Below are 27,486 nucleotides of genomic sequence, written 5' to 3'. Positions count from 1 at the left end.
CTAACCGTTCATTCTTCCAGCAGACCGTGGAGAAACTACGTCCAGACCGAGAACGGCCCAGTAAGTGTATCGCCCGAGCTCCACCGAAGCGGGTGTTTCTGCTGGCGAGTCCCGGATACTGACTCGAAAATGGCCCTCATTGAACAAGGGAACAGTGCTCCTCCAGAAAACTGCCACCGACTCGTGATCCTGGGCTCCTCCAAAGTAGGCAAGACGTCCATAGTTTCTCGCTTCTTGTACAGCAAGTTTGACGATAACTATACACCAACTATTGAAGACTTCCATAGGAAGATCTACCGGATTAAAGGCAACCCTTATCGTCTTGATATTTTGGATACATCTGGCAACCATCCTTTCCCTGCAATGAGAAGGCTGTCGTTGATAACAGGTAAGCCTAATTCGGGTATACGCCTCGTAATTTCATCTTTCAAATGCTGGACATGTTGTTGTGCCTGTATTTTCCCGTTGGTTGAAGGCAAGTAAGGGCATATATGTTAAATCTATGCCGTATCAAGTTATGATGTCTGTATGCTGTTTATATTTTAACTCAAACTTTGTTAAAGGCATTTGTATTTGGGTAGTTATGAAAATTTCGGGTTTGAATATAACGGACATACTTGAAATGTGGGTTTTTTATGCACAATGAACATCTTTCATTGATCTGTATTCTGTACATGTATTGACAATTACCAAAAATTATATATCCGCATTTTAAGTTGACGGATATTTGCTTCGTAAATATACAGAATCTACATGTATATTTATGTATGCGAGGCAAAAACATCTTCTTTTTTTTACTTTTTGAACACGCGACACGTGCCATGTATAGCTAGCATCTAGATCTGTTTCGAGTTGTGTGACTTTTAAAGAAATGTGCGCTAAAAAAGTAACCGTCCCGAATTCTGCAATGTGTAGTTTCCGTACTCAATTGATTTTTGTTGTCGAGTAGCACGTCCACTGTATATGTAATGGGCGGTGTACGTAATGTCACGACTGTGTGTAATGACGGTAGATGATAAGATCTGATAGTATGGTGATCCTGCATGCATACATACGAGGGACAGTTTCCGTACACAAATGTCTCTGTGAATCAGCAGATTGTGGAAGAGACGCCCGATTACATCGACCAACTCGTCCAATATCATCTCCTTTAGTTGAATGTGCGTCTGGGAAAGCGTCAATTCATGCATTGAGTCTGAAATCCACTGTCGTCCTATTTCTTGTCAGGTCGCGCTCTGCCTAACATGACTAGAGCATATTCATCAGGCTAGCTATTCTCGAAACGTTCGTAGCCCTACGAACTTCTTAAGGCCATTCTTAACACATTGGCTACGATCAAAGTTAAAAATTGTTAGGGCTACGAACGTTTCGAGAATAAGGGTCCTGGTGGTTGCTACTTGCTAGTTGGTAGTTGCAAGTTGCCTGTCAAATGAGAGTGTGAGAGACTGGGTGAGTGAGTGAGTTGGGTTTAACACCGCATTGAACAGTATTGTAATTATGTCAAGGTGGTAGAAAAGCAAGAAGTGATGCAGGTTCCAGACGTTTTCCAGTTTCGTGAAACCACGGGTGTGGTACATACAGGTCTAGAAACGTAATCGGGTGAACCGAGATCACAGATTTCTGGCTGGCTCAAGGAACCCAGTTCTGCGTAGCCATTTGTGGCGCCCTAGAAAACTGATCCCCCGTTCCCCCTGTCAAATGGGAAACCCCAGACTAGTATATTAAAGCGTGCTTGCATAGGTATATGTGGCAAACACGTGCACAGATATGTCCCCAGTCCTTAATGACCATGTGCTATTCGTCAACCAAACGTCTTTTTAGTTTCACGGGAAAATTACAACGGACCCTTTTTCTCGCATGACACAAACAATGATTCGTTTATTCGGCTGGTACGATGGTCCTATCACAGTGCGCAGGTCACATATGAGATGACGTTTATCAACGTTGCTGGCGGAGAGTAGTTGGATTGGTACCAGCTGGACACCTGCGATTTATTCATGGCTTCCTTCCTGTCCCACACTGAAGCACATGTAGCATTTTGTTTGAAATATTACGTCCTTCACCTAGTAGGGTGAGATCTCAATGCTTCGTGTTTGTTTACCTCTCGGGCAGCTTGAGTTGAATACTTACCATGAGTATGAAAGCGTCCTTATTCATTGAACAAGCTAATGGTAACGAAGCGCCAGGAGCATTCACTTCGTTAAAATACGGTCGCATTGTTGTTGTTGTTGTTGTCTGTTTGTTTTGTTTGGTTTTTGTTTTGTTTGTGTTTTGTTTTGTATTTTGTTGTTGTTGTTTTGTTTTGGTGGGGTTTTTTGGGGGGTGGTTGGAGGGAAAGGGGGCGTTTGTTGAAATTTGGTTGTTTTTTATCATCATCATCATCATCATCATCATAATCATCATCATCATGACCACGTGATCAGAGCTGACATATTGCAAACTGGACTGTATCCGGTATGCGGACATATAACCGGAAATAACAAGGGTAAAGGTCATGCGAACGCAATGTCTCGTCTGTCCGATGCTGCCAGATCGTGATGAGCACGGGTTACACGTTGAGGAATGTTAGCCAACCCAAGACTTTAGAACATGTAATAACTGCTGTGGTTTCTATGGTACAGCGTCACCCAGCGCGATTCAGCACTTCCCAATGGTTCAGGATCCATGGACGGATTTGTGGTTCCGGGGGTGATTCTGCTGCAGCTGCTTCTGCTTAAGATTTCACATTTGAAGATGCAATCGAAAACACGTTGTTGTATACGTTTGCAACAAATGACATTTTGATATGAAGCGGTCCTTGACAGCATTTCTAACCTATATGGGTCAAGTGACGAACTATCTGCTGTTTGTACCGATACGAAAGAATGGTGTTATGGCCGTTGTTCTGTTTCCAGTCGTACGGCGGCGTTTTACGTTATATTTCTGTTAGTCGTAGCACATTTTGGCAACCGAGAATACCCCTAGTACCAATACACACGCGCGTGAGCACACAGACACCAACGCTTTTAAATGCATATTCCTTGACAGGTATATTTTATGTGCAAAACACTCAACCTATGATGCTTGGTAGGTTGTAGCCCATTAGCCATACGCCCATTTCACATACTGCCACTAGTCATACGAAACTAGGATTAATTAAAACAACAAGGGTCATGCTCCCCACGATTCAATACTCATCTGCTTTTCTAGTGTAAAATCAGAAGTACTGAAGAAATGTTTTATATATTTATGGAATATGCTTGTAATAAAAATAAATAAAATATGGTCGTTTCATATGGGTCATTCCATTACCTACAGAGACACTAAGGGTTCATAGGTAAGAGCAATCAACCATTACTTGTGTTTATTTAAGGCGTATAACTAATGGGTCGTATGACTAATGGCATGCCACCGCTTGTTACCCTTCAATATTATAACATTTTGCACTTGGGCGTTCCTGCTTCTTTGTTAGTCCAACAATGCCACTATTCCCTCATTTCGTATGTTCCATCATTATCATGCGTCACATATCGTTTAAGTGTTAATATCGTTCCTACACCTATACTAATATGACCTTAGCATGTCAGGTGGGATGTGTACTGTTGTACACGGTACACGTAACGACAGTAATTGCACAACATTTGGTGGTTCACAATAAGATCCAGCGTCTGAAATGACCGGTTGTAGTTTTGCGTGCGATGTAATCGTATGTAATCGTATCGTAACTACTGGTAACTTCAGAACCCCCCAACTGCCTGACGTAATTAAGTGCAAGCGTCATGTGAAATATGACATGTGACTCGCGGATCGATTGTGTGAAGGCACATCTTGGCAGAATGATTGATTGCTAAGCCACACGAATAGACGGGCAGCTCCAAACACAAGGACATTAGATTTCTGGTAAAAAAGATTAATTGCATCGTATTAAACCACCATTGTCTTCCGTAGCATCGTGTGTTCAAGTTATTATGATAGAAGTTGATTATGATCTCTGCTGAAATCGACAATCAATCTTTGTGGCATCGACAATATTTATTATTTGATTGCAATAGGCTACAGTACTCGTGTTCTTGTCATGGGTTTAGACGGACTGTAAAGATAAAGGTGAAGGACGCACATATACTCTTCCCAAAAAGAAATGCATAACTGGTAATTCTAATGTTGATTTTGTTTATTCATGAAACATTTAATACAGACGAAATATTTTACATGTTTGTTCACTGACGTAGCATACTAACGCAACCGTTTTATACGTTGGCAGAGTTATACAGCAATTTTATAGTTCTGTCAGGAAAATAGCAAGGACAACAAATTATAATCAGAATTTCCGTCCAAATTGCGATAATTATATATAAGTTATAAGTGACAATGACTTATATATATAAAGGTCAAACGTCAGTTAACATTTTGCCATACGATTATTTGAAGTGGGAATATGTCGAGTCTGAATGCTGCCAGCCGAAACAAAAGGTCTTATAGTCCTTTCAACGTACAACGAAGCACCATATCTCGTTTACTGAATCGGTATACCCGCCTCAAATCAATCCAATATCGTGATAAAAGCATTTGACGAAGAGTCACTTCCCCTGCAAGTGATTGCGACATCCGGGTCTTTCATCCACGTCACCTGCTACTGCCACTGAGACGGATTGACACGTGCACTGTTTGACTTAGACCCAGAAAACCGGTTTTTGTCCCTGTATTGAGACGTCTGCATCGCGTTCGATGGAGCATCACGGTATAGGCATGGACTCTTTGGAACCTTGGGTGAACTCTGGTTCGGTGGTGAATCACTATTTCTTATCCAACGCCGTGGTGGAAGACGTGAAAATGGTGGACATATTGCGTGGCGGAAGTGTAATGGTGAGGGTAACCATATCCGATCTGAGATCTGACGTGGCGGTGATGGCTCCTGACAAGAGAAAAGAGTCTGTATTTCCACTTCGTCAACAGGGCATGTGACTGTCACCATGATAAGTTTCATCCTTGTATCAATCAAATTAAATGAATTATGCACATTTAAGTGCGGAACAGAATGTTAAGATATAGTAATTAGCGCATAGAGCATATAGACAGCTGAATAACATAAGTAATAAGTAAGGATATCGTATGTTGACTAAGAGTAAGGTAATGTACAGTGACCAACTTTAAAATAAAAGCAGTGGGTGCATCTGATATATATGGAACAACGTCACAGATACCTTCACAGTGCCATTGATATACCTTCACATTGATACCTTCAAAATGTCACTGATACTTTCACAATGTCGTCGATACCTTCACAATGTTATTGGCACTTTTATATTGATACCATCTCATTGACACCTTCACAATGTCATTAATACCCCGACCCGTGAAGGTCCGGGTTAGAATATTGATCTTCGGCAACCCATGCATGTCGTAAATGGCGACTAACGGGATCTGGTGGTCAGGCTCGCTGACTTGGTTGACACATGTCATTGGTTCCCAATTGCGCAGATCGATGCTCATGTTATTGATCACTGGACTGTGTGGTCCAGACTCGATTATTTACAGACCGCCGCCATATAGCTGGAATATTGCTGAGTGTGGCGTAAAATTAAACTCACTCACTCATTCATACCATACAGTGGTTCCTTCGCAATGCCATACATACTTTGTCACTGATACCCATAAACTGATACTTTCACGGTGTCATTGATACCTTATCAGTGAAATTAGCACTTTCATATTGGTCCCTTCTCATGCATACCTTCACAATATCACTGATACCCATACACTGATACTTTCACGGTGTAATTGATACCTTCACAATGTCATTGATACCTTCTCAGTGAAATTGGCACTTTCATATTGGTTCCTTCTCATGCATACCTTCACAATGTCATTGACACTTTCATATTGATACCTTCCAATTGATACCTTCTCATTGATACCTTCTCATTGATACCTTTACAATTACTGCACACGTACAGGGTATCTGAAATGACTATGCACCTAGTCACTTCTGTTGTTAATGCATATAGTTATTTTTAAAAAAAACAACATTATTCATAGCCATGCCATGATGCTACATCCGACACTGACTATACAATGTGATTCAAATACGTCATGGGTTTCTTCAACAATGCAGGGATGTTGCTGGAGAGTTATTTATACATATAAAAACTGTAATCAACCTTTTCATGATATATGAGCGTCTCATCAAAGGTAAATAAAAGAAAACAGGATGTATCACGTTGCGTCTGCAAACTCAAGCGAAAGACTACTTGAATTGGGTTTTATGATAAATTGGTTAGGTCGAATACAATCCATCCCAGTATATATAAAGAGAACGACTTTTTCTGTAACTTTATAGACACTACTTAGTTTTGATATATTGTATATTGATCGTACATATATGGATACTTTGCTATTTCGTCGGATTCTTAAAACTTCGGAGGCGCATGTGGTCCGCGGTCTAGGAGTCACGTTTTCTCGTGCAGAGTTGGGTCCCTTGGGCACCCAAAACACCAAGGATGGGGGTTCGAATCCCAGTTCGCCACGACTTTGTTTCCAGGTTTGTCGACACCAAACCTGTGGTCATAGTATTCATGACCTGCATCACTTCGGGATTTCCTTCCACGTTAACTGGACACACCATGATTAATATCGGCGATAAACCCAATTCCCTCATTGAAAAAGGCATGTTAATATTCCACGATGCCCTTGTCATGTGTTACCAACCCAAAGACCCGTGGAACTATGTATTGTGTTTACTTCTTACAGTCGCTCGTGAAGATCTGAATTAATATTTGACTTCAGGAACTCAATGAAAGTGTCGTAAAGAGACACAAGCATGTGGCTGAGCTCGTGTATCATTTATGCCGATCGATGCTCATGATATCAACCACTAGTCAGGTCCGGACTCGACTACTTCCCCTCTCATAAAGTTAGGATATTCTTGAGTACAACTGAATGTACTGTTGTTTAGCGAATTTTCTTTTACTTATTGTATATTCATATCGTTCTGTTTCTAGTTGGTCAGTAAAACAAAGAACAAATTTCAATCTTGATATGTCATAGTCCAATTTTTGGGTTCGTCATGGACGGTGGGGTAGTTTAGTGGTTAAAGCGTTCGCTCGTCACGCCGAAGACCCGAGTTCGATTCCCCACAGAGGTACAATGTGTGAAGCCCATGGGTGTCCCTCGCCGTGATATTGCTGGAATATTGCTAAAAGCGGCGTAAAACCCAACTCACTCACTTAATATGAGGTTACAGGTTTGAATATGTGTTGGTGCTTTTTCGAACATGCATATATAGGATGCAAAACGGCGTAAAACTAAACTCACTCACTCACTGTTTGTTCGTCCACTTATATCCACGATTCTGTTAAAGCCGTTTTCACAAAAATAGAAACAAATCTTACCTAGCAATTCGTTTACCAAGTGCACACCTAAAAAATGTCTTCCTCTTTGAATAGGTGTAATTAACTTCACATATCGTCCAGCAACGTTCAATTCCAATCTTTCATTTATTGCATTCCAAATGCGCAAAACTCGATAATAATTTGTTCCCCATGACTTCCTTTAAGCTGTAAACTTTGTATTATATTCAAATGTAGCTGTCACATGTCAATATCAAGCTGTATCGTTTAAAGTTATGTCCGCAGAATACTGCGTTCTTCAACATCGTTTCGTTATATCGGAACGGTTAATTTGAAAATAATTAGAATTCATACAGAGGCCATGCAAACATTGTGTTGTGTTATTGTACCAGGCGGCCGGCTACGTCACGGAGAAGTCATAAATGATTACAGCCATGACATGGAAATAAAAACCTCATCGACGTCTTCATTGGATTTAGGGTGCGTTAGATTTAATAAACCCTACACAAGACTCAATATTATGCATTAACTGGACAGTTAATCACGTTGGCATTACCATGGCGGAAACAACCTTGATGCAGACAGAAGGCCTGGAGCCAACCATACAATCATGCATCTATATTGGTAATTATCTAAGTTGTAACCTGTCCAATTGAAGGTGAATACCCATTGCTTAATTCTTCGGCCACGCCATATTAAGCAATAAACGTCAACTTGGTGATATAGGTTTCGACGTGGCCTGACGTCATTCTGACGTAGATAAGTGTGTGGTCTCCTTTGTATCAACATTTTAAGTGATTCGTGTCTTTGACGCATGTTGTATTTGATTTGGGGATGGACGTACCTTGCCCTTGGTGTTCATGGCTTTTCAATTAGCGATTATATGTAGAAATATATCTCGTTGGTGTCTCAATTACAATTAATTACAAAAAGATATATAGTGGAACCCATAAGCCTCGATTCCCATATCCGGGGAGTGTAGTGGAAACCTTATATTAATTAAAGGGGCATTATTTCACGTGTATACTCGTCAGGAGATACATGTTACGGCATGTAGACATACTCCGCAGTAAATCACTGTTAAGAGAGAATTGGCGCATCAACAGTCAGGAGGTTCGCACCTTGCAACTCAGCTCCCTGCCTAAAGTGTCATCGTTACATCGGATGTGTAAAACAAATACGAAGCACCTATTGATTAAATGGGGATGAACGGATCACGGAAACCTTGAATATGTGTAATGCATTTGGTCTTTTCGGGCTTGACTGTTTTTCATCAGTTCCATATGAAGACTCATGATCAGCACTTTCTGCTCATGCCCGTCAATCATTGTCTAACACAGTGCAAGATCTGATTTAATGCGTAATATTCAAGGAAATTAAAAGCTCTTATTTAGAGGGAGAATTGGTTCTTGGTTGTCGTAAATGAGTGTCTACATTTCACATTTCAGGTACAATCGAGCAATGCTCTTTCAATAAAGATATACCTTTGCTTCAAGGTTCCAAAAAGTTGTTTCTTCAAGGTTTCAATATTCAGTAGTTTCTTCAAGGTTCCAATATTCAGTAGTTTCTTCAAGGTTCCAATATTCAGTAGTTTTCAAGGTTAAATGTTTCTTCAGGTTTACACAGTTTTTCAAGATGTGATTCCAAGGTTCCAATTTAGTAACTTGTACCGTATTTCAGCGTCATTTTGCAAGACAAAAATGGACTTGTCAGTAGTTTTTCGAATATTGTGTATTTCAAGGTTCCAACATTCAGTAGGTGCCACCGGTAGGGACTAAAGAACAAAGATGTACCTTTTTAACTTGTGTATTTCAGCGCATTTTGCCCACATGACCAAAGAGGTTGATAGGTGCCACCGGTCATCAAAACTTGCCCACATGACCAAAGACCACATAAAACTTGGTGACTTGGTAAGGATGTCATCAGTGGGATGACTCCACGCCCTGCTACCTAATTCAGGAACTCGTGCTCATTGTTAACCACCTTATCACAAATGACATGTTTGAGTTGGAAGCACTTGAACCAAGTCTCAGTGACCGCGAACTGGTCCGAGCTGAGAGCTCCTTTAAGATTCCAAGTCGACGGCCATTACCATTTTAAAATTCCAGGTCGATGTTTACTATTTGCGTCAGAACATAACCCTTCATATCACTTGAAGCTTACGTGTAATATTGTAACGGTTGCAGTGTTAACGTGATATTATGGAAACCTGGATTTTATGTATACATCCAATAACAATACCATTTTTGTTGAACTATGAAAAAATGCAAGCACCAATTCTTTTCAATACATATTTAAATACACATATCATTTAAATAGCAAACCCTGATTAATTTTAAGGGACGATTCCCATGATAAATAATATGTTGCTTGCTCAAGTGATTAGTTTCAATACCTTGCAAAAACCAATAGCCTAGTTTTGAGGCATCACAGGCAGGAAGTAAACAAGACCAGCTTGTAAAAGTCAACGTCAGCGAATAATCCGACCCAATTATCTACCAAAGCAGATTCTAAAATACGCGGGGAAGTTTATGTCTATAATCTTTGTTGGAATTCCCGGTAATGTAGCCTGGATGAGTGGTATAGGCTTACGGGTAGGGTGTCACATAATGTATCATGTGAAATTTCGATCTTCGTCCGTACTTGTTTTCGATCTTAGGATGATAATATTTGGACCGAATAATGCGTTAGGAATAGCTCTCCGAAACTTAATGAAAATCTCAGAATAACTGTCTTATTAAAAGAAATAAAGCTTGTCGGTAAGAGTCATTCTAGTCAGTATATTTCAGGATTGTGACAAATTACGACAAAGTGTGTGAGTTGAGTTCCAGACTAATATCAGATTGATGGAAAGCAGCTCGAAGGTAGTTACAACGTTTGTGAAAACATATGAGCACAGGTGTGGACTTGATTGACCATTGGTCAGAATTAAGACAAGCCTTGCAATTGGAGCTGCAGATGTGGCATGAGTTACAGACGCAAACGGAGCGCTGTGTAACAGTGGCATCAATAATTGTGTATGTTAATATAGTTCACAACATAGGCCAGAGATCCTGATCACGTGTGCGCAATAGCCCATGGCGCACCGGAAGTACCCCAGTTTTTCAGCAGCAACCTTGACCTGGATCCTTTTTGTCCTACGGTTAGTTGTTAGGTGACCGGTATTGATCATCTCGGCTGTCATTTTGTCGGTATTCCGATGTCAAAAGAAATCCATTTCATAGATATTTTGTGACATGTGTTATTTGAAGACACGACACATGATCAGTATCAGGTGATCGATAAACGAACGTGGACGGTGAATTTGTAACATACACGAATCTCCCTGTTTAACTTTTTATACCCTTGTTTTACTTTTTATATCCTCGCATTACTTTTTTATATCCTTGCTTTACCTTTTATATCCTTGCTTTACTTTTATACCCGTGCTTAGCTTTTATATCCTTGTTTTACTTTGTATATCCTTGTTTTACGTTTTATACCCTTGCTTAGCTTTTTATATCCTTGCTTAACTTTTTATACCCTTGTTTTGCTTTTTATATCCTGCTTTACTTTTTATATCCTTACTTTACTTTTTATATCCTTGCTTTACTATTTATGTCCTTGCTTAATTATGTTTCATTAAAGTGTTTATAGTATCCCGTAGCAACGTGGAAAAGATTACAAGTACATGTGACGATGAGATTTTTGTCATGATGCAACAGACAAATCGATAGTTTCATTCTCTACGATCTTTCCAGAAAGGTGATTAATGGAGATAGGAGCAGATTAGACGCCATCCCAACTAGCCATTAATTATCCTGGTCTCTGCATCAGCAGCAGCAGCAGCTGCATCAGCAGCAGAGACACCAGTGAGAGTATACGACAAAATATGTCAACATTAATGTGTTTGGCTGAGTACACTCGACTAAAGGACGAGTGCGGACGTTCGACGTCAGATTAACATCTTAACTCCATACGGTTATGGTTGAAAGGTTTTCCGCCTGACGAAATATTTACCTTATGTGTCCATCTTCGATTTTAACTGAACTAAACCGAACTTTTTTTTTAATTCAAACTGTGTTAGGATTTGTCAATAAATTCAACCGGACCAGTCCTACTAGGGGAAGGCGTTTCTCGCCGCCTGCAGGAGTTGTAAGTCCCTAAAGTGCAAAATGTGTGAAATAACCGTTAAGAAAACGCAGGGCAACTCACAACTGCATGAAAAGTGAGGCTACCCAACTCCGGACCTTTTAGCATAATAAAGTTGAAAATTAATTTGGTTGTGGAAGTTGTGGTTTTTCTCGTTGTTCTTGTTGTTGTTTTGCTTATTTGGTGTTATTTTTTTTAATAGATCTTTTTGGGATTTGTTTTGTAATTTTTGCTGTACTTGTTGTTTCGGAGTAAGGTAGTATGGTTGCGGTTCGTCGCAAAACGTAAGGAGCTAGGTTTTCATCCACCATCGTAATGTGCCTGGTCCCTAACAGCGGTGCTAGCTATCATATATCTTATCTGTGTCGGTTTAGTTATTTTCGGGAAACATTCGAAAGCATTCCCTAGTCAGTGTCAAATATCCATTGGTTCAAACAAATGCAATTTGTGAGTGAAAGACAGGCAAACAAGCAAATATGTTGATGTCAGAATACGAATTCAAAATCAAATTCATGTAGGTTCCTAAAGCTGCTTCATATGCACTCAGGAAGAAGGTTTTCGCGAACACCGGTGCTTAATTGTATGGTAATGGTGAACACTGGTTAAATGACTGGATCGTTTAATGCAGCACCCTTCCTGTGCACAGGACAATTCCAATAGGGACTCATTGGTGATTTGGTGACATATGGTGTCCGATGAAATCCCTTGTATTGGTTTGTTCCAGATGTTCCCATGTATCACGATTTGCCACAGAGACAATACACCTAGTGTCATCACCATAGTGATCAACTACACTGTGCCATACATCACGTCGTTATGTAATGGTCATGAAACGGTATTGTCGTTTCTAGTATATTAATAAGCAAGGAATTTTAAGTTCACAAAATCTTAGCTCAAAATATTGTAAGATATAAACAAGCATTCCAACCTTCTTAAGGATGTGCATTTTCAATAAAATCGTGATATTGTTTATTAGTAGAAAATCACTGTTTTTAGTTAACCTAGACATTTGCGATAACAAGCCAATTTGTTGACAAAAATGATTATCGTGATCCTGTGTGTCTGTAATAAAAACCCAACCAAAATCAACCTTGGGGAACTATGTTAAATTTATGTAATTACACGCATTTGTACCCACGTCAGATGCACTAAGAATTTGCACGCCCGATGATTAAGGTGACACAGTAATAGGAATTACCATGATGAAAGTGAACACGTACGGCTTCTTCTTCATCATGTAGGGGTTCATCATTGCTTTTCTCTTCCCCAAACGTGTTAAAAATCATCAATTACGCTCTCTTACTTCACACTGTGTTTTAGACGTTTAAGCAATGTTTCAATGTATGGATCAAATGGTCTTGCCAATTGTATCACATTAGGATCAGAACAGGACAGAACAGAATTATATTCTCAAAACTTGCAAAAAGTGATATAGAGAACATACAGGTATATAAAAATATAAATAACATATTCATATAATATCATTTGAAGAGGCACAAACAGTGTTTTATATATTTGGATAATTTGAGGGTGAGTGGTTGATAGTCACATTTCATGAGAAAAATAAATTTACAGATTTAGGGATTCACACAGAAATAGTTTGGTAAAAAGGTTTGTCCTTGTTCAACAAGCGATGGACATATGAGTAAAAAATGGAATTCGTCACATATAGCTTGATTACAAAGATTACAAAGTCGGTTTTCTTTCAAAATATTTAGGAAATCAAACACAGCTGTTCGTAGATGCAAACGCCTCCCTTCACATAGTGAAGACTTAGGTACGTTTTAGGCAGGAATAGTTTTAGTACTGCTTTGTGTACAAGGATATATGTCTTTAACAATGAACTACTGCCAAACACTGTTGTGTTGAAGTTGAACAACAGTACCTCGAGTTCTCCGAAGTTCGACACAACGGGGACACGATTGACTTATAAGTATCACACAAGGACCAAGCTTTTACTTCGACACAACGGGGACATGATTGACTTATAAGTATCACACAAGGACCAAGCTTTTACTTCGACACAACGGGGACATGACTGACTTATAAGCATCACACAGGGATCAAGCTTTTACTTCGACACAACGGGGACATGATTGACTTATAAGCATCACACAGGGATCAAGCTTTTACTTCGACACAACCGTAACTTGGACACATTCGTTCGACTTAACGATATTGGATTCAGCGGTAGTGAATAAGATAAAAACAAACGTAGATACTGAAGTTTTACAACAAGAAATTCAGTTAAAAGATATATAGCACGGACAGTGTTAGAAAGTTACTCCTTTAAGAATTGCACAGATAGGATGAACAATGATCAACTCAAACAATGTGAAGATTATGTGAAATTGATTCCTAACGCTATCAGGCTTTATGCGAAACTTATCGGCAGGATTTGTCACACATGCGGTATTATCTGCCATTAATCAACTTGCGTGCTGCTAATTTGCGGAATGAGGTTATCTAATAGCCTCTGAGATGTAGTGCTTTGGAGAGGAAACGTAATTTCAAGACCCGTTTTGCACCACGAGCCTGAATATTCGTTCAATATCTGTGTCGATTCGGAAAAGTCAGGTTCTGGCTGAAATATAACATGCGATGACAATATCCTTCATGCGCCAAGAGGGGCGGTTGGGTAGCCTAGTGGTTAAAGCGTTTGCTCGTCACGCCGAAGACCCGGGTTTGATTTCCCACATGGGTAATATGTGTGAAGCCCATTTCTGGTGTCCACCGCCTAAAAGCGGCGTGTCCTCACTCATATGCTCATATGCCAAGGTTCAAGATAACAAACAAGCGTCAAACTGTTATACTCACTTATATATTCGACTAAATGAAATGTCTAATTAGACATTAAAAGGAAACATTAAAAGAACAATAGGGGAAGTAGACCTAAGTGAAACATTACACAATTTTATGTTTGTTGTGTAATGTAGAGCATCACAGTCGGTTTGTGTTGTATATGAAGGACATTACATACGCTGCACATAAAATTGCATTGACATACAAAAAATTGCTGTAATGATCATAACATCCTATACAGCGGTGAAGGACTCATCAGTCGAAGAAGACATTGCTGAGATGAGTATCGTATTTCTGAATCTCTTTTGAAATGAGTTTCTCTTGCTTCCATATATATTCAATTCACCCCTTCAATGTTTTTAATTGGAGAGGGTGTGAGGTGTGTGTGCGGGGTTGGGGTGGGAAGGGGTGACAACCATTATTGGCATATGTGTGTGTGTGTGTGTGTGTGTGTGTGTGTGTGTGTGTGTGTGTGTGTGTCGCTTTAAATCAAAAACTTGTTATTAGTGTGAGTAAAAGTCTGAATTGTATCCGTTATCGGAAAGACGAAGATGAGCCGATCGTTCTTTGGCCATTCATCAAAAATTTATAAACAAAGTAATAACCGGTGATACAATTACCGTCCTGGTTCGTTTGTACTTAAGCTTTCATTTGTGTATTAATGATCAGGGGTATGGTTTCTGCAAACTGAGGTTCATCAAAGTGTCAAATCCATATGGTCAGCTTATCCTTGTACCCACTCGCAACTCCGCAATAACCTTTGTGGTCTTTAATATACTGAAAAAATCGCAAACAATATGCTTGAGTAACACAGAAAAAAGGCACAAAAAAAAAGAAAAAAAAATAACAATTTTAACCATGTTCAATCAGTTAACGACACATAAAGATCTTGCAAGAGACAATATTCAGAAGCCACGATCTTCGAAAGCAGTTAATATTCTCATTTTCTCAAAAAAACCCTGTGCCTTGTAATTCGACATCTAATAAGAATCGGAAGGCAGATGATTAATTTGATCTGGTCAATTGACAACGGTTTCCTGTCGTAATCCCTCGACGCACCAGTAAAGTACACATGTAAGTGTGGTCAAAACACCAGCTGATGCCTTTGATGAGACTTGAAATATCAATTTCTTCCTTCCAGTCAATATGTCGTTGACAGCTGGCTGCTGTTCTCTACGTACACATCTGTAATTGGGTGTTTGTGCTCCCTTGGTATGATGTATTGAAGTTGAGGGTGAGGTTTTCTAGGCTGCGAACACTGGACATGGCTTACGAGGTCACGAGTGATGCATTGCTCCTAGGTTCCTGACCTGTTCCAACTTGTCAAGTTGGCGCTTCCGAAGTCAAGTTTGTGTGGCTTTGCGTGTTAACGATTTTACATGTTTTCACTGCTTTGCCTTTGTGGTTTGAGCTTTGTTAAATGTTCCTTTCCAGTCTTAAATTTCGAGTGTTCAACTGTTCGTGCAATTCAAAAGGGATACGTTCTTTCAGAACACGATTTCCCGTGCATAAGCAACACAATACTTGCATTTTTATGTTTCTTTAAATTATCTAGGTTTTCATTCACATATTCATGACATACAGACCTGGAAAAAGTATTGACAATACCTTGTTTTCAGACGACCAATGACATTTTCCTGCGTTTCATGGAATCGCATTTGTGCTGGGGTTTTTTGCATATCGCATTGCGTCTTGACTTGAGTTACCTGACTAGAAAATAAAGATATAGAGCCAAAGTCAGTTCCACTTCAATCATTTAATTATTACAAGCTATGTTGTAAAATAAGGTAAAACGTACACTTGAAAAATAGGGGGATACCAAGACAGTGCTAACAGTGTAAACATGTGTGTGATGCATGCCCAGTCCTTGGACAAGAAGTGAAGTTACCAAAACAGCTGATAATGTCAGAATAGTCTATAGGCACAACACGCCATGGAAGACTCTTCTCGTGTAGTTCACCAGACGTTGTGTCTGTCTTTGAGGAAGTCTGTTCCAATCCTGACTCAGGGTTTGTCAAATTGGCAAGATTCCAACGTAGTCGGCGTCCTAAAATGTCCCAAACATGCTAACGTCTGGACTTCGTGAAGGCCATGGTAGAGTTGAGATCGCAGTCCATCACTACAGGACATATGATGCCTTGCGTTGTCATCTGACGTAGTAAGAACAGGATTGTTCTCGAAATGTGGCACATCAACCCTCTCCAAGCTCTCCATCTGATACTTTTGGCCATTAACTTTGCCTCTCACAGTGACAAGTTGAAAATTACATTTTCCGAAGACAACCACCAAACGGAACCTGCTTCAGGCTGTTTCTGTGTGCGTATGCCGTGTTGATACGACGTCATACACGTGCTCTGCCATCGACCATACACGGGAGAAAACGACTTTCGTCAGGATCCCAGTTACGACGTCCTCTACACCAAGCTAAACGCGCAGCTGTATGTCCAGCTTTTAACAGAGGTCGTCTGTCCTACTGTGTTCAGGCGATTTCTGACCGTGTGGGAAAGTTGCCGATTTCGTAACCAATCCCTTTTCAACAGCGTATTTGTAGCAAGGCCATTTCCGCGTACAAGTCTCGCTAGAGCTGCGTCATCTCTCGCAGTTCTGCAGTCTTGATGTTTTGGTAACAACGTACTGATTGTGGAGGGATGTTGGCCAGCTTCAATGGCAATGTGTCTCAAAGCCATTCCAGCATTATTCATTTCTATTAGTACATAATTGAGATCAATTGTTGTTCACTTCAATGTTTCACTGAAGCTGTGGCATATTACAATGGGGGTTATTTTTTACACTGGATTTCAAAAACAAGGCTACATGTTTTTAACGTTCAACACGTACGTTCAACACGTTCAACAAGAGCATCCATTGAGGATATTGTTTTATTATCCCCAGCGGTAACCGTTTCACTTAAACTTATGCCTTATTCCTACAGTATTTGTTTTATTCTAATTGCAACCATATTACTGATTTAGCTAGAAAACGTCTCAACAAATACTGGCTCCAAGAACAAACAGGATACTCTGTGCATGGCATTGTCACGGAACTATCGTAAACTTCCGCGTTTTGCAAAATAGCCAGATATCGACGTTGGTTAAGTGCTTGCAAACAAATGCCATACATCTTAGGATATGACTCCCGACAAATTAATATTCCTGGCATGAGGTATTTGGATTCAATTTGCAAGCTCCCAGTTGTATTCCGGATGAACTAATATTTTTTCTGGGCTGAAGACATTACGTCTAAGGACACAGAACCGGTAGTTGAATGCAATATATACACGCTCTTTTTTATCCGCTTCTTGAGATTGAGTGTATAGTAACAGTGAGAGCTTCATATGTTGAACTGAACATATTATAACCTTCAGATATTGTACCCATATGGGGCATCGAACCGCTAGGTCATTGTTGTAATTAAATTGATGATCCATTAATGACAGCAATCATTTTATGATTGATATATTTTGAAATATCAACTGACCTTTTGTCACATGTAATTTACTGGCCCTGAATATCGACTCTGTGCACATTTACATGGTCCCTAGTATGGTGTCCTATCTTCAGTTGTTGGCGATCTATAGCCCATTTTTACATTGTGTTGTCACTTAACAGTGTACTATTTTATATGCTCCCTGACTAGTTTTAAAAAACAATGTGATGTACTAGTTGTTGTACTGTCCTTTGACGGCAGGATTTTATAACCTTTAAATATATTTAATACTTTTTATTGTTGTTTAAGGTTCAGATATGGCTGAAATATTGCCGATGTGACGCTAAATTTTAACTCACTCCCTCACTCACTGTGCACCTTTAACTTGACAGATGACGCATCCAATATATATTCCTTTGGCCCTAATGGAAAATAACAAATAACACTATAAACAATGCGTTAATACATGTAAACAAACAAAAATATAAACGGAATCGATGGGAAAATACAAATCGATCAAGACATGACAGAAGGACGGAGTTAAAGACGTACACATATTTGTTATTCGTTGAAAAGTGTTATCCTTACACATCGTCACACGAACCATTTATACACACATTGTGATCTTAGAAATTACATAGTTTAGCATTTTCTAATTGTGAAACTTCTTCAACAGGATATTATGTTTTAGACTATGCGGTCCCAAGGCTCCTGGAAGATTCTCATCTAATTGGCTTTTGTCGGTCCATCATTTACCATCACCTCCGGATAGGACTATGTGTTATGTATTATGTGTTTTGTCTATGGATTTCGACTTACGGATGTATTCAGATTGAATTAATCGTGCTTTGGAGTACTTGAAGGACAGAATACTGAAGGACAGGATACATATAAGCAACATATTCTAATCTCTGAAATGAAATAGCTCATCATTTTTAGAACCATGAAACTCCTATATCTCGTTGTGTCGTTCAAGTCGAGGCGATATTGCGGTTTCTGCAGAATTCCCATTGTCAAGTCGTTACACCACATACCGCCACCTACAGATAGCTCGGTATTTTATGTGTTGTTTTTCCTGAACTTCAGCTTCAGGGTGTATTCAGATTGAAGCGTGAAGAACATAGGCAGACAAGTCATACGATTCAGACAGGACAGTAACAATGAGCACGTTGACTATAATCATACCCCTGGTATGTATAAATTATGCAAATGAATCCCGGACAGCTGCACTTCTTCTCTTCCTATCGACTGACACAAAGGAAGCAAACTGACGTTATTAATGCTGGCTACTTACTTAACCCTGTCTCACCTTTCCCTGATGAGGATGTGGCTGTATAGATTACACTGTGTTGATGCGTTTGGTCTTCAGATCTGTCAGTCGATATATATGGATGAAACATATGTCTTTGTATATTTGCGGATGCCAATTTGCGGAAGAAAAAATTATGCTTTTATTGTGCTTTGCCTTTGTTGTGTTTGGCTCGATTTTAATTAATACAGGTGTTTTATTGTTAGAGTGAGTGATTGAGTTGCACTATACGCGCAGGTGTGTTTCGGATTGAGCTGGAAATATTGACTGCACAACAAATGTTGACAACAAAATCAAACTAAATATTATTATTATTATTATATGATATTTATATAGCGCATATATCCAGGCAACTAGTGCTTGTTCAAGGCGCTTTTTCTCTGCTCGTGGCAATTTCCCAAAACATTTCTAAAACTATTGCAAAATTGATTGGCGTCGACGTTGCTGGCAAACAAATACGATGCATATTAGGATATGTGGTAATTTTCCAGCAATTACACCCCGACGGGGACATCAAGAAACGGCATTATACAATACTTCCATGTGGGACTTAAATTAATCAAAACACATTATATCTCTTATACTTCTGATTCAGTCGTAAGTCCAGCATCACTTCGAGCATCTCTCATCGCATCAAGACCACACGGTGTTATATAAGTGAAATACTGTTCGTTGAGGGGCTGAACCCCACCCACTCACTCATTCACTGGTCTGCTTATCCGATCGATTTTCTTTAAAACTTGTTTTCAGGACATGTTGAAGTTTATTACTTTATTTCATTAATATACAATGTATATTTTTCGAAAAAGCCATGCAAGATCCAGACGTGTGTCTATTTTTTTTTTTACAATTAATTTGGCTTCTTAATAAGTTATTGCTATTCTGAGCTCCTGGTGTGCCAACCAGCGCCCCTCTGACGAGGCGTTTCGAAGACAACAATCTAATGTTAAAGGCAATATTGAATAGAATGTTACACATGTACGTTTTAATATTCTACTTTTGGAAAACAGAACTATTTTGGGAATTTGAAAATGAATCTTATATATATATATATATATATATATCTTCTTTAATCAAGCTGTCATGTTTGATGTTATTACTATAAACACTGATACTGCACCGCTTAGGCAGACTTCTCTGAATTTCAGATTAAATTATGTTACTGGAATCGCTTTATTACCTCGTTTCGACGTCTGTGGAACATATATAATATTAATTTGTTCCCCGTAGAGAAACAGACAATCTCTAACCTAAACTTCTGCTTTTATTGTTGATGGCTGTGTGCCTTGATGATTCCCCTTGCTTACACAAGCTGGTGGACAAATCGATATTGAGTTAAAAATATTGTATCTGTAAACGAGACTTCTGGTTATTGTATCTTACATCAGCCATAAAAACATATTGTCAGTTTATTACAATTTCGATTGACATCATCACCTAAAAACTATACGACTACTTCCTTACTCTTTAAACTTATTCTATAAAGCTTTTTTTTTAATCTAAGATCCTCTCCTTTTTTAGGGTAATTTCTTTTTTAGGAAATGTTGGCCTTATTCTAGGACTCTTTTACTTCTTTCTAGGTCATGTTATATAATCTAAGACTTCCTTTACTTAGAGCAGGAAGCTATATTTCTCATTCTAAAGCTCGTCACGCCGAGGACCCGGGCTCGAATCCCCACGTGGGTACAGTGTGAAGTCCATTCCTTGTTCCCCGCCGTGATATTGCTGGAATATTGCTAAAAGCGGGGTAAAACCCAACTCACTCACTTAATGTGAGGTTACAGGTTTGAATTTGTGTTGGTGCTAATTTCGAACATGCATATATAGGACACAAACAGTAAGTCGATTTCCATTGCCACATTTGTTGCACATTCATGAAAAGAGGAAATGTTAGAAAAACATTAGAACAACATAGAGACTATATCACTCACTCACTCACTCACTCATTCTAAAGCATTATTTTCTTCATATCTTTTTTCTGATTCTAGAACACCGTCTTACAGAGAACACGTTTAGATTATATAGGACAATCTTTTTCTATTCCTATGACACAATATTGGATACTTTGCTTCTTATGACGCTAAAATATTTGACCATGTTGTGATCATTGTATTATCAAGGAAGTTTTGGTAAGCAAAACCGCAAATCCAGGCAAAAACGTTGCAATCGATAACTATCCGCAAATTTCTGAGTGACACAGTTTCGTCATAAAGTGCAATACAAATCATCGTGTCCTTTATTTGCTGTGTCCAAACAACACGAAATGATATGTCCACCCTTGATCACTGCGTCTGATTTTGATTAGAGGGAAGCCATAGTTTCCCAAGCACCTACACAAATGACAGATAATTGCAGTCTCCATGACTCACATAAATACCTCTGGACACCTAGATTTCAACATTGTGTTCATTATTGTATTGATGACCGTGCGTGGTCTGAGATAAAACATATCTGGTGAGGTGCCACTAAATCCTATCCATCCTTTAATCATGGTTACAAGGTGCTTATCTGCACGATGTTCGTGCCTAGCACTTCCCACGTGGTTGTATATAAGATCCAGAGAATGACATCGTGAAGGACATTGCTTCTACGCCCATCCAAACAATTCAGCTAGTAGAGGTTAGCAATGTTATATTGTAAAATGTAACTTAACTACATGAATTTGTTTCTTTAAGAAGCAATACGACTGTGTCAAGAACTGAATATAAATTGTATGCAAATACTTGTATATTGAGTGACATTTATGACAGTCACTGATCCTATATTTTTGTTGATGTAGATGTAATGGAGTGTTCACCGACGTCGACGTAGCGTCAAAGAGATAACGACTGAACTCTTCCGTTATCAGGAACTGTCAGGAAAATGTTCGTAGGAGTTGGTTGTTGTTTGTTATTCCAATAAGGTAGATCACAAGCGACGGCTGTCTCCATACGACAGGAAACCTTCGTGAAGCTGCCTACTCAACCTCACTTCTCAAATAAACAACACTTTGCAATTTTCGGTTTTTTCTCGCTGCCATGGAAACGTTAGAATGACATTTAATGAGAAAAGAATTCAATATGAAAAAACGAAACGTCGCGCAGGTAAAAGTATCCGTTAAGAATACCCTTTCTAGGACACGAGGTCACACTTTCATTCTATTAGACGTATTCAGTGAATATGCTTTTTAGGAAATATATTCGTAAGGAATCTATGAAAATCAGAGTCTCGACTGTGAGATTCCGACTATATCTTGATTTGTTTAGGAATCACTATCAAATAGTGACCTGTTCGCGAAAAGGTGGCATATCCAGCTCCAACTGTGACCCCTTGCAAATACATGCAAAGGCAAGCCAATTTCATATAAAACATGGAAAACGTATAATATAAGTCAAAATAGGGGAAAGTATCGGATATCATTTTATGTAAAATGGTGAGCATATCCAGCTCAAACTATAACCCCATTGCAAATACATTGACTTTAAAACCTGAAAAACATTTCATATAAAACATGGAAAACATACAATACATAGGAATGACATGTCTTTATGGATGATCAACTTCTTTATTGTACAATGGCGATGTTTCGGTATCTCATGCTTGAAAACGGTATAAGTATCCATACCGAAACGTCGCCATTGTACAATAAAGAAGTTGATCATCTATAAAGACTTGTCATTCCGTTTTCAATAAAAAAGTTGATGATCCATAAAGACATGTCATTCCTATTGCTTACAACTTCTAGAATGCCTCTCAAACAGTTGATACAATACATGTATCAGTCAAAATAGGGATACGTATCTGATATCATTTTGTCACTAATGATTCAAGTTTGAAAATGCCATCCATGTGTCTACCATAATGGTTTAAAGCTTTTTAGTTTACTAGATCATTTAATGCTGTAACCTTGATCACAAAACGTCCGAGCAGAAGCTGTGGGGCGTTGAAATCTCCGTAGAAAGAGCATGCCCGATTGTACCTCAAAAGTTGTTAAATGTAAACAAAAGGCTGGAGCTAAGGGAATATTGCTTGAGATACAAAGAAAGGTGAGCACTGGAAAGTTGAATTCATCCCTATTTGCATGAAGTCTTGTTGAGAGTTTTTCTGAGTTCGTATTTATGCACAGATTCCGTTGTACGATAAGTATGTCCTGCTTAATTGGTGTGTGCAATTTGATATGGCAAGTAGAAAGTTAGAAAAGGCAGACATCTTCTTGCATAGTTATGTCTCTGAATATTAACCATGACACTTATATAATGACAGGGTAATAATATACTTCTGTGTTTGTGTATGTGTGCGTTTTTGTGTGTCTGTACACTTACATGTTTGTTTCGAGGAACGCCTAGTAAACACATGTACTTGATTACATAAAAATCGTTTATTTCAATTTTATGCAATCTCGTTTTTATTTAATTCCCCTAGAATTCTCTTTGTGTCTCTGTGTAGTTTCGTGCGACATCTATAACGAACAATCACATACTGATGAATATCTCAACAGTCACTTCAAAATAGCAATGCTTCTGAGACGATTTCCCTATCAATTTGTCCCAATGAGGTTTACCGACAAAGGAATGGATCCATTCTTCTAGTTCATTAGGCTGACCATAGACATTAAACTATAGCTACTGCTACTAACGAGCACGTTTATCAGGAAAATAGTACATAACTAGCATAATTTGAAATGGATTTTCATGATGAAAATAAGCCTGTTTGATTAATTACCTTAGTTATTGTTTGCTCGTCCCTCATGTCCGCCCTATTGCTGGAAGAAGTCTGGGTCATGATGGTGGCTTTGTGCGTTATCTGTGTTGGTCATTATAGCCACAATGTCAACTTAACTATTGTCAGAGGCCTATTGAATCTTACCCATAATATTCTGGTTTCCGTCAACAACAAACCCAAGGTCAATAATTAATTCATTGTACTCTACTTTCCAAAAATCCCCAAATGTATTTTCCATTTCAACAACGCAGACTAAGTATGATAATGTGTGAAACTGAAACCCCAGAGATAATAAAGTCCACATTGAATTCATGGTACCTGTGATGAACACAAAGTCCAGGTTGTCAGGCCTTATCGACACACAGAAGAGGCGGGGGACAGCAAGAATGTTAGATGTAGATGAAAACTTTTGGACAGCGTTCTTTCACCCATGCAGCCCCTAGTCTCTGGAACTCTCTTCCTTATGACCTCAAAACTATTGACAATTTCGACTTGTTCAAGTCCAAACTTCAAACCTACTTCTTCCAGCAGTATCTACCTTAATGTGCTCTAGTAGTACTTCTGTACATATGTACATACTTGCATGTCTGTCGAAGTGGATTGGGCGCACATATAAATATGCATTATTATTATATTATTATAACTTCTTTAAGTGGCATTTAAAAGCTGGTAAGATGAAGAGGAACACTTTTTATGAATAAAGAAGCTGTCTATGCATAAACAGTGTTCCACCTCTTCATAGTAGATGTAAACAAGTTTGAAGACAGTAAAGTAATGAGGTTGATATTTTAGAAATCCTGCACGCTTTATACCGGAAAGTAGCCTTAGATTATTCTCCCTTAACCTCCACGTGAACTCAAGTATTGATAATGTTAACAGTGTTCTTGCCTTCCATTGGGAAACGCTGTCAGTTCCAACAAAGCTTCCACAGCCTGCTCTCAGTCTAATGTATGAGTAGCAGAGTAATTACTTACAATATACACCAGTGCTATGAGGGGCATGTCAATTACATGTACTTTGGTCTGGCTGCAATATTTCATACATATGGAAACCAATTTGTCCCTGAGGCAAAATATCAGTGTATCAATATGGCTTGTTCTTTCTGGCTGTGGGGCACGGACCTGTTGTAACCAATGACAACATGTAATTACATTAATAGCTTACCGTGATGGGAGGGATGTTCATTTCCTTGTCAAGGTGATGGGCAACCGTATTCATTCCTATCAAGATGACGTATGCTACATGACAAGCAATGAAAGGGAAATTGCTGTCCAAAACATGTTCTCGTGTTTTCGTTGGTGATGCTAAGTCGAAGGGTTAGATGGAACCTGTGATCTCACGGCGATGTTTAGTATTCAAGTATGAATAATTGAATATTCCCCTTACATACTTGCATGTTTTCGACAACATGTACTCTAAATCCTCACGAGGTTGATTGAAAACATTGCCTCACTTTTTGTAAATATAGTTCAGTTTACCAATAATGTAGATTTTGAACTAGAAAATAATACTATGTTCTTTACACTGAATTGAACCAGTTGAACAATATATTGTTTTTTTTATTGTTTGCATGTTAAATACAAACTGAAAACGATCTGGATCGAACAAGTAATGCAAATGTATTATCTAAAGAAGAATATTCCGATCAGATGGAGTTTTTGCCGTCTAGGAGAGAAAATATGATGCCAGTTAGGTTGCCTTCAGATAGTAGATGGTTACTAACTATATATATCACTAGTGACACGGGCTTTTTGCACCGATACTAATTACATGTTTTAATATTTTAGATTATGTTTTAAAGGTTCGTATGGGGTTCGTTGGTACAATATTATTCTAGACCAGAAACTGATTAAAATTTCCATTATTGACTTTATATGCAATCTGACTTCTGTGAATATAGATGAAGAATTGTACCCAATGCAAACATGTTGGAACAATATGACATTTTTAGTCTTATGACATATAGCAACTGTATCAAGGGAATTACGATTGTAAGGGTTTGAATGTATGAAGCATAATACACTTGAATGCATTTTTGGTATGTTGTTCTACCATTTGTTAACCTGAGGTTACAATTTGAATGGCTGTGTGTCACTGTGTTTTTGTGACTTAATATACCGTCCCTGATTGCAGATTCATACACACCAAACCCGTGAAGATCCGGGTTACAATTGATCTTCAGCAACCCGTGAAGATCAGGGTTACAATTGGTGTTCAGCAACCCATGCTTGTCGTAAGAGGCGACTAACGGGATCGGGTGGTCAGGCTCGCTGACTTGGGTGACATATGCCATCATATCCTAATTGCGTAGATCGATGCTCATGCTGTTGATCACTGGATTGTCTGGTCCAGACCGCCGCCATATAGCTGGAATGTTGCTGAGTGCGGCGTAAAACTAAACACACTCACTCACTCATATATATACTAATCATTTTAAAATGCATTTCTTTTCTAGGTGACCTCTTCATCCTGGTGTACAGTATAGACAATCGAGAGTCCTTTGAGGAAGTATGCCGCCTGAAGGAACAGATCTTGGAATGCAAGAGGCAGTGCAGAACCAGGAAGGCCATGAAGCTACTCAATATCCCCATGGTGGTCGTGGGAAACAAGTGTGACAAGGAAAAGGACAGGGTCATTGATCCCAGAGAGGTGGCCAAGCTTCTGGAGGGACAAGACAGCAGTGACTATCTGGAAACCTCAGCAAAGAAGAACATCAACATTGATGATGTGTTTTTCAGACTCTTCCAGACAGCTAAACTCCCCACCGAGATGAGTCCATCCTTACACAGGAAGGTCCATCCGACCTATGTTGGTCAAGGTGGATCGCCAACAGGAGGAAGGATGATGTCCATTCGGAGGAAGATGAGTGATGCTTGCGGGGCTGTTGCACCTAATGTAAGGAGGCCCAGTATTAGAACAGATCTGTTGGTGGCACAGAGTAGAACAAATACCCAGAAAACTACTGCAGATAAACCAGAGCCAATTGTAGCGGCGGCAGCAGCAGCAGCAGCAGCAGAAACAAAGTGTGTGATACAGTGAAATGTAGGACCTTGTTTTGTTAGCGCTTTGATCCAAAAGCAGAATGAGCACTTTATATTATGTGCACATGTCATACCAAAACATTGAGACATTGATGTGGTGGTCATCAACTCTTGTTCAAGGACTTTCAAGAATGTGTGATATTCCACAGGAGTAATAAAAGACCGAGGTCATGTGTGTCGAGGACTTCCCTGATGAAGAACCTAATTCAAACATTAATACCAATTTACACATTGCTTGACTACAGCGTGTGATAATATACCTGCGAACAACTGTTAATGTCGTTGAATAGTTAGGACTATGAAAGTCTGAATAACTGAATGAGAGCACAGTTAACCTTCCCAAGAGCCACACATGCAGTGAGACCTCGTTATCTTGAGTCCGGGTGTAAGGGAATGTTCTGGTAACAGCTGTATGGTATTGAAGTGATATCAATACTCTTCTTGTCCCGAAACCCGTTATCTCAAATATGTAACTGTACGGTTGCGGTGGTATCTTTTTTCATCAGTACGGTATAATATCTATACTCTGCTTCTCTCGAACCCCGTTGTGCCAAATATGTAACTTACGGTTATGATAATATCCTTATCATCGGCATGGTATAATGCCGATACTCTGCTTGTCTCGAACCCCGTTTCCCAAAGATGTAACTTACGGTTATGATAATATCCTTATCATCGGCATGGTATAATGCCGATACTCTGCTTGTCTCGAACCCCGTTTCCCAAAGATGTAACTTACGGTTATGATAAT

The 27,486-nt window shown here is 39.1% G+C and overlaps 1 protein-coding gene across 1 annotated transcript; it reads left to right on the top strand.

Annotated features, from left to right (window-relative positions):
- Window positions 1–26: 26 nt before the first annotated feature.
- LOC124283437 (GTP-binding protein Rhes-like) lies at window positions 27–27,486 on the top strand. The gene is made up of 2 exons (XM_046719494.1): window positions 27–388; window positions 26,150–27,486. Exons 1-2 carry the CDS (start codon window positions 130–132, stop codon window positions 26,731–26,733), a joined length of 843 nt encoding a protein of 280 aa, XP_046575450.1. The 5' UTR covers window positions 27–129; the 3' UTR covers window positions 26,734–27,486.

This window comes from Haliotis rubra, unplaced genomic scaffold (genome assembly GCF_003918875.1).
Source record: "Haliotis rubra isolate DU_JTF1 unplaced genomic scaffold, ASM391887v1 Scf315, whole genome shotgun sequence".
Taxonomy (NCBI): Eukaryota; Metazoa; Mollusca; class Gastropoda; order Lepetellida; family Haliotidae; genus Haliotis; species Haliotis rubra.
Note: the sequence above shows the minus strand (reverse complement) of the source record. Positions and strands in the feature narration are given on the sequence as shown.

Excerpts from the sequence above, each read along its gene's own strand:
- LOC124283437 (XM_046719494.1), top strand. The coding sequence starts at position 130 with ATGGCCCTCATTGAACAAGGGAACAGTGCTCCTCCAGAAAACTGCCAC. Across the intron at positions 389-26,149 it reads AAGGCTGTCGTTGATAACAG|GTGACCTCTTCATCCTGGTG; the intron begins GTAAGCCTAATT and ends TTTCTTTTCTAG.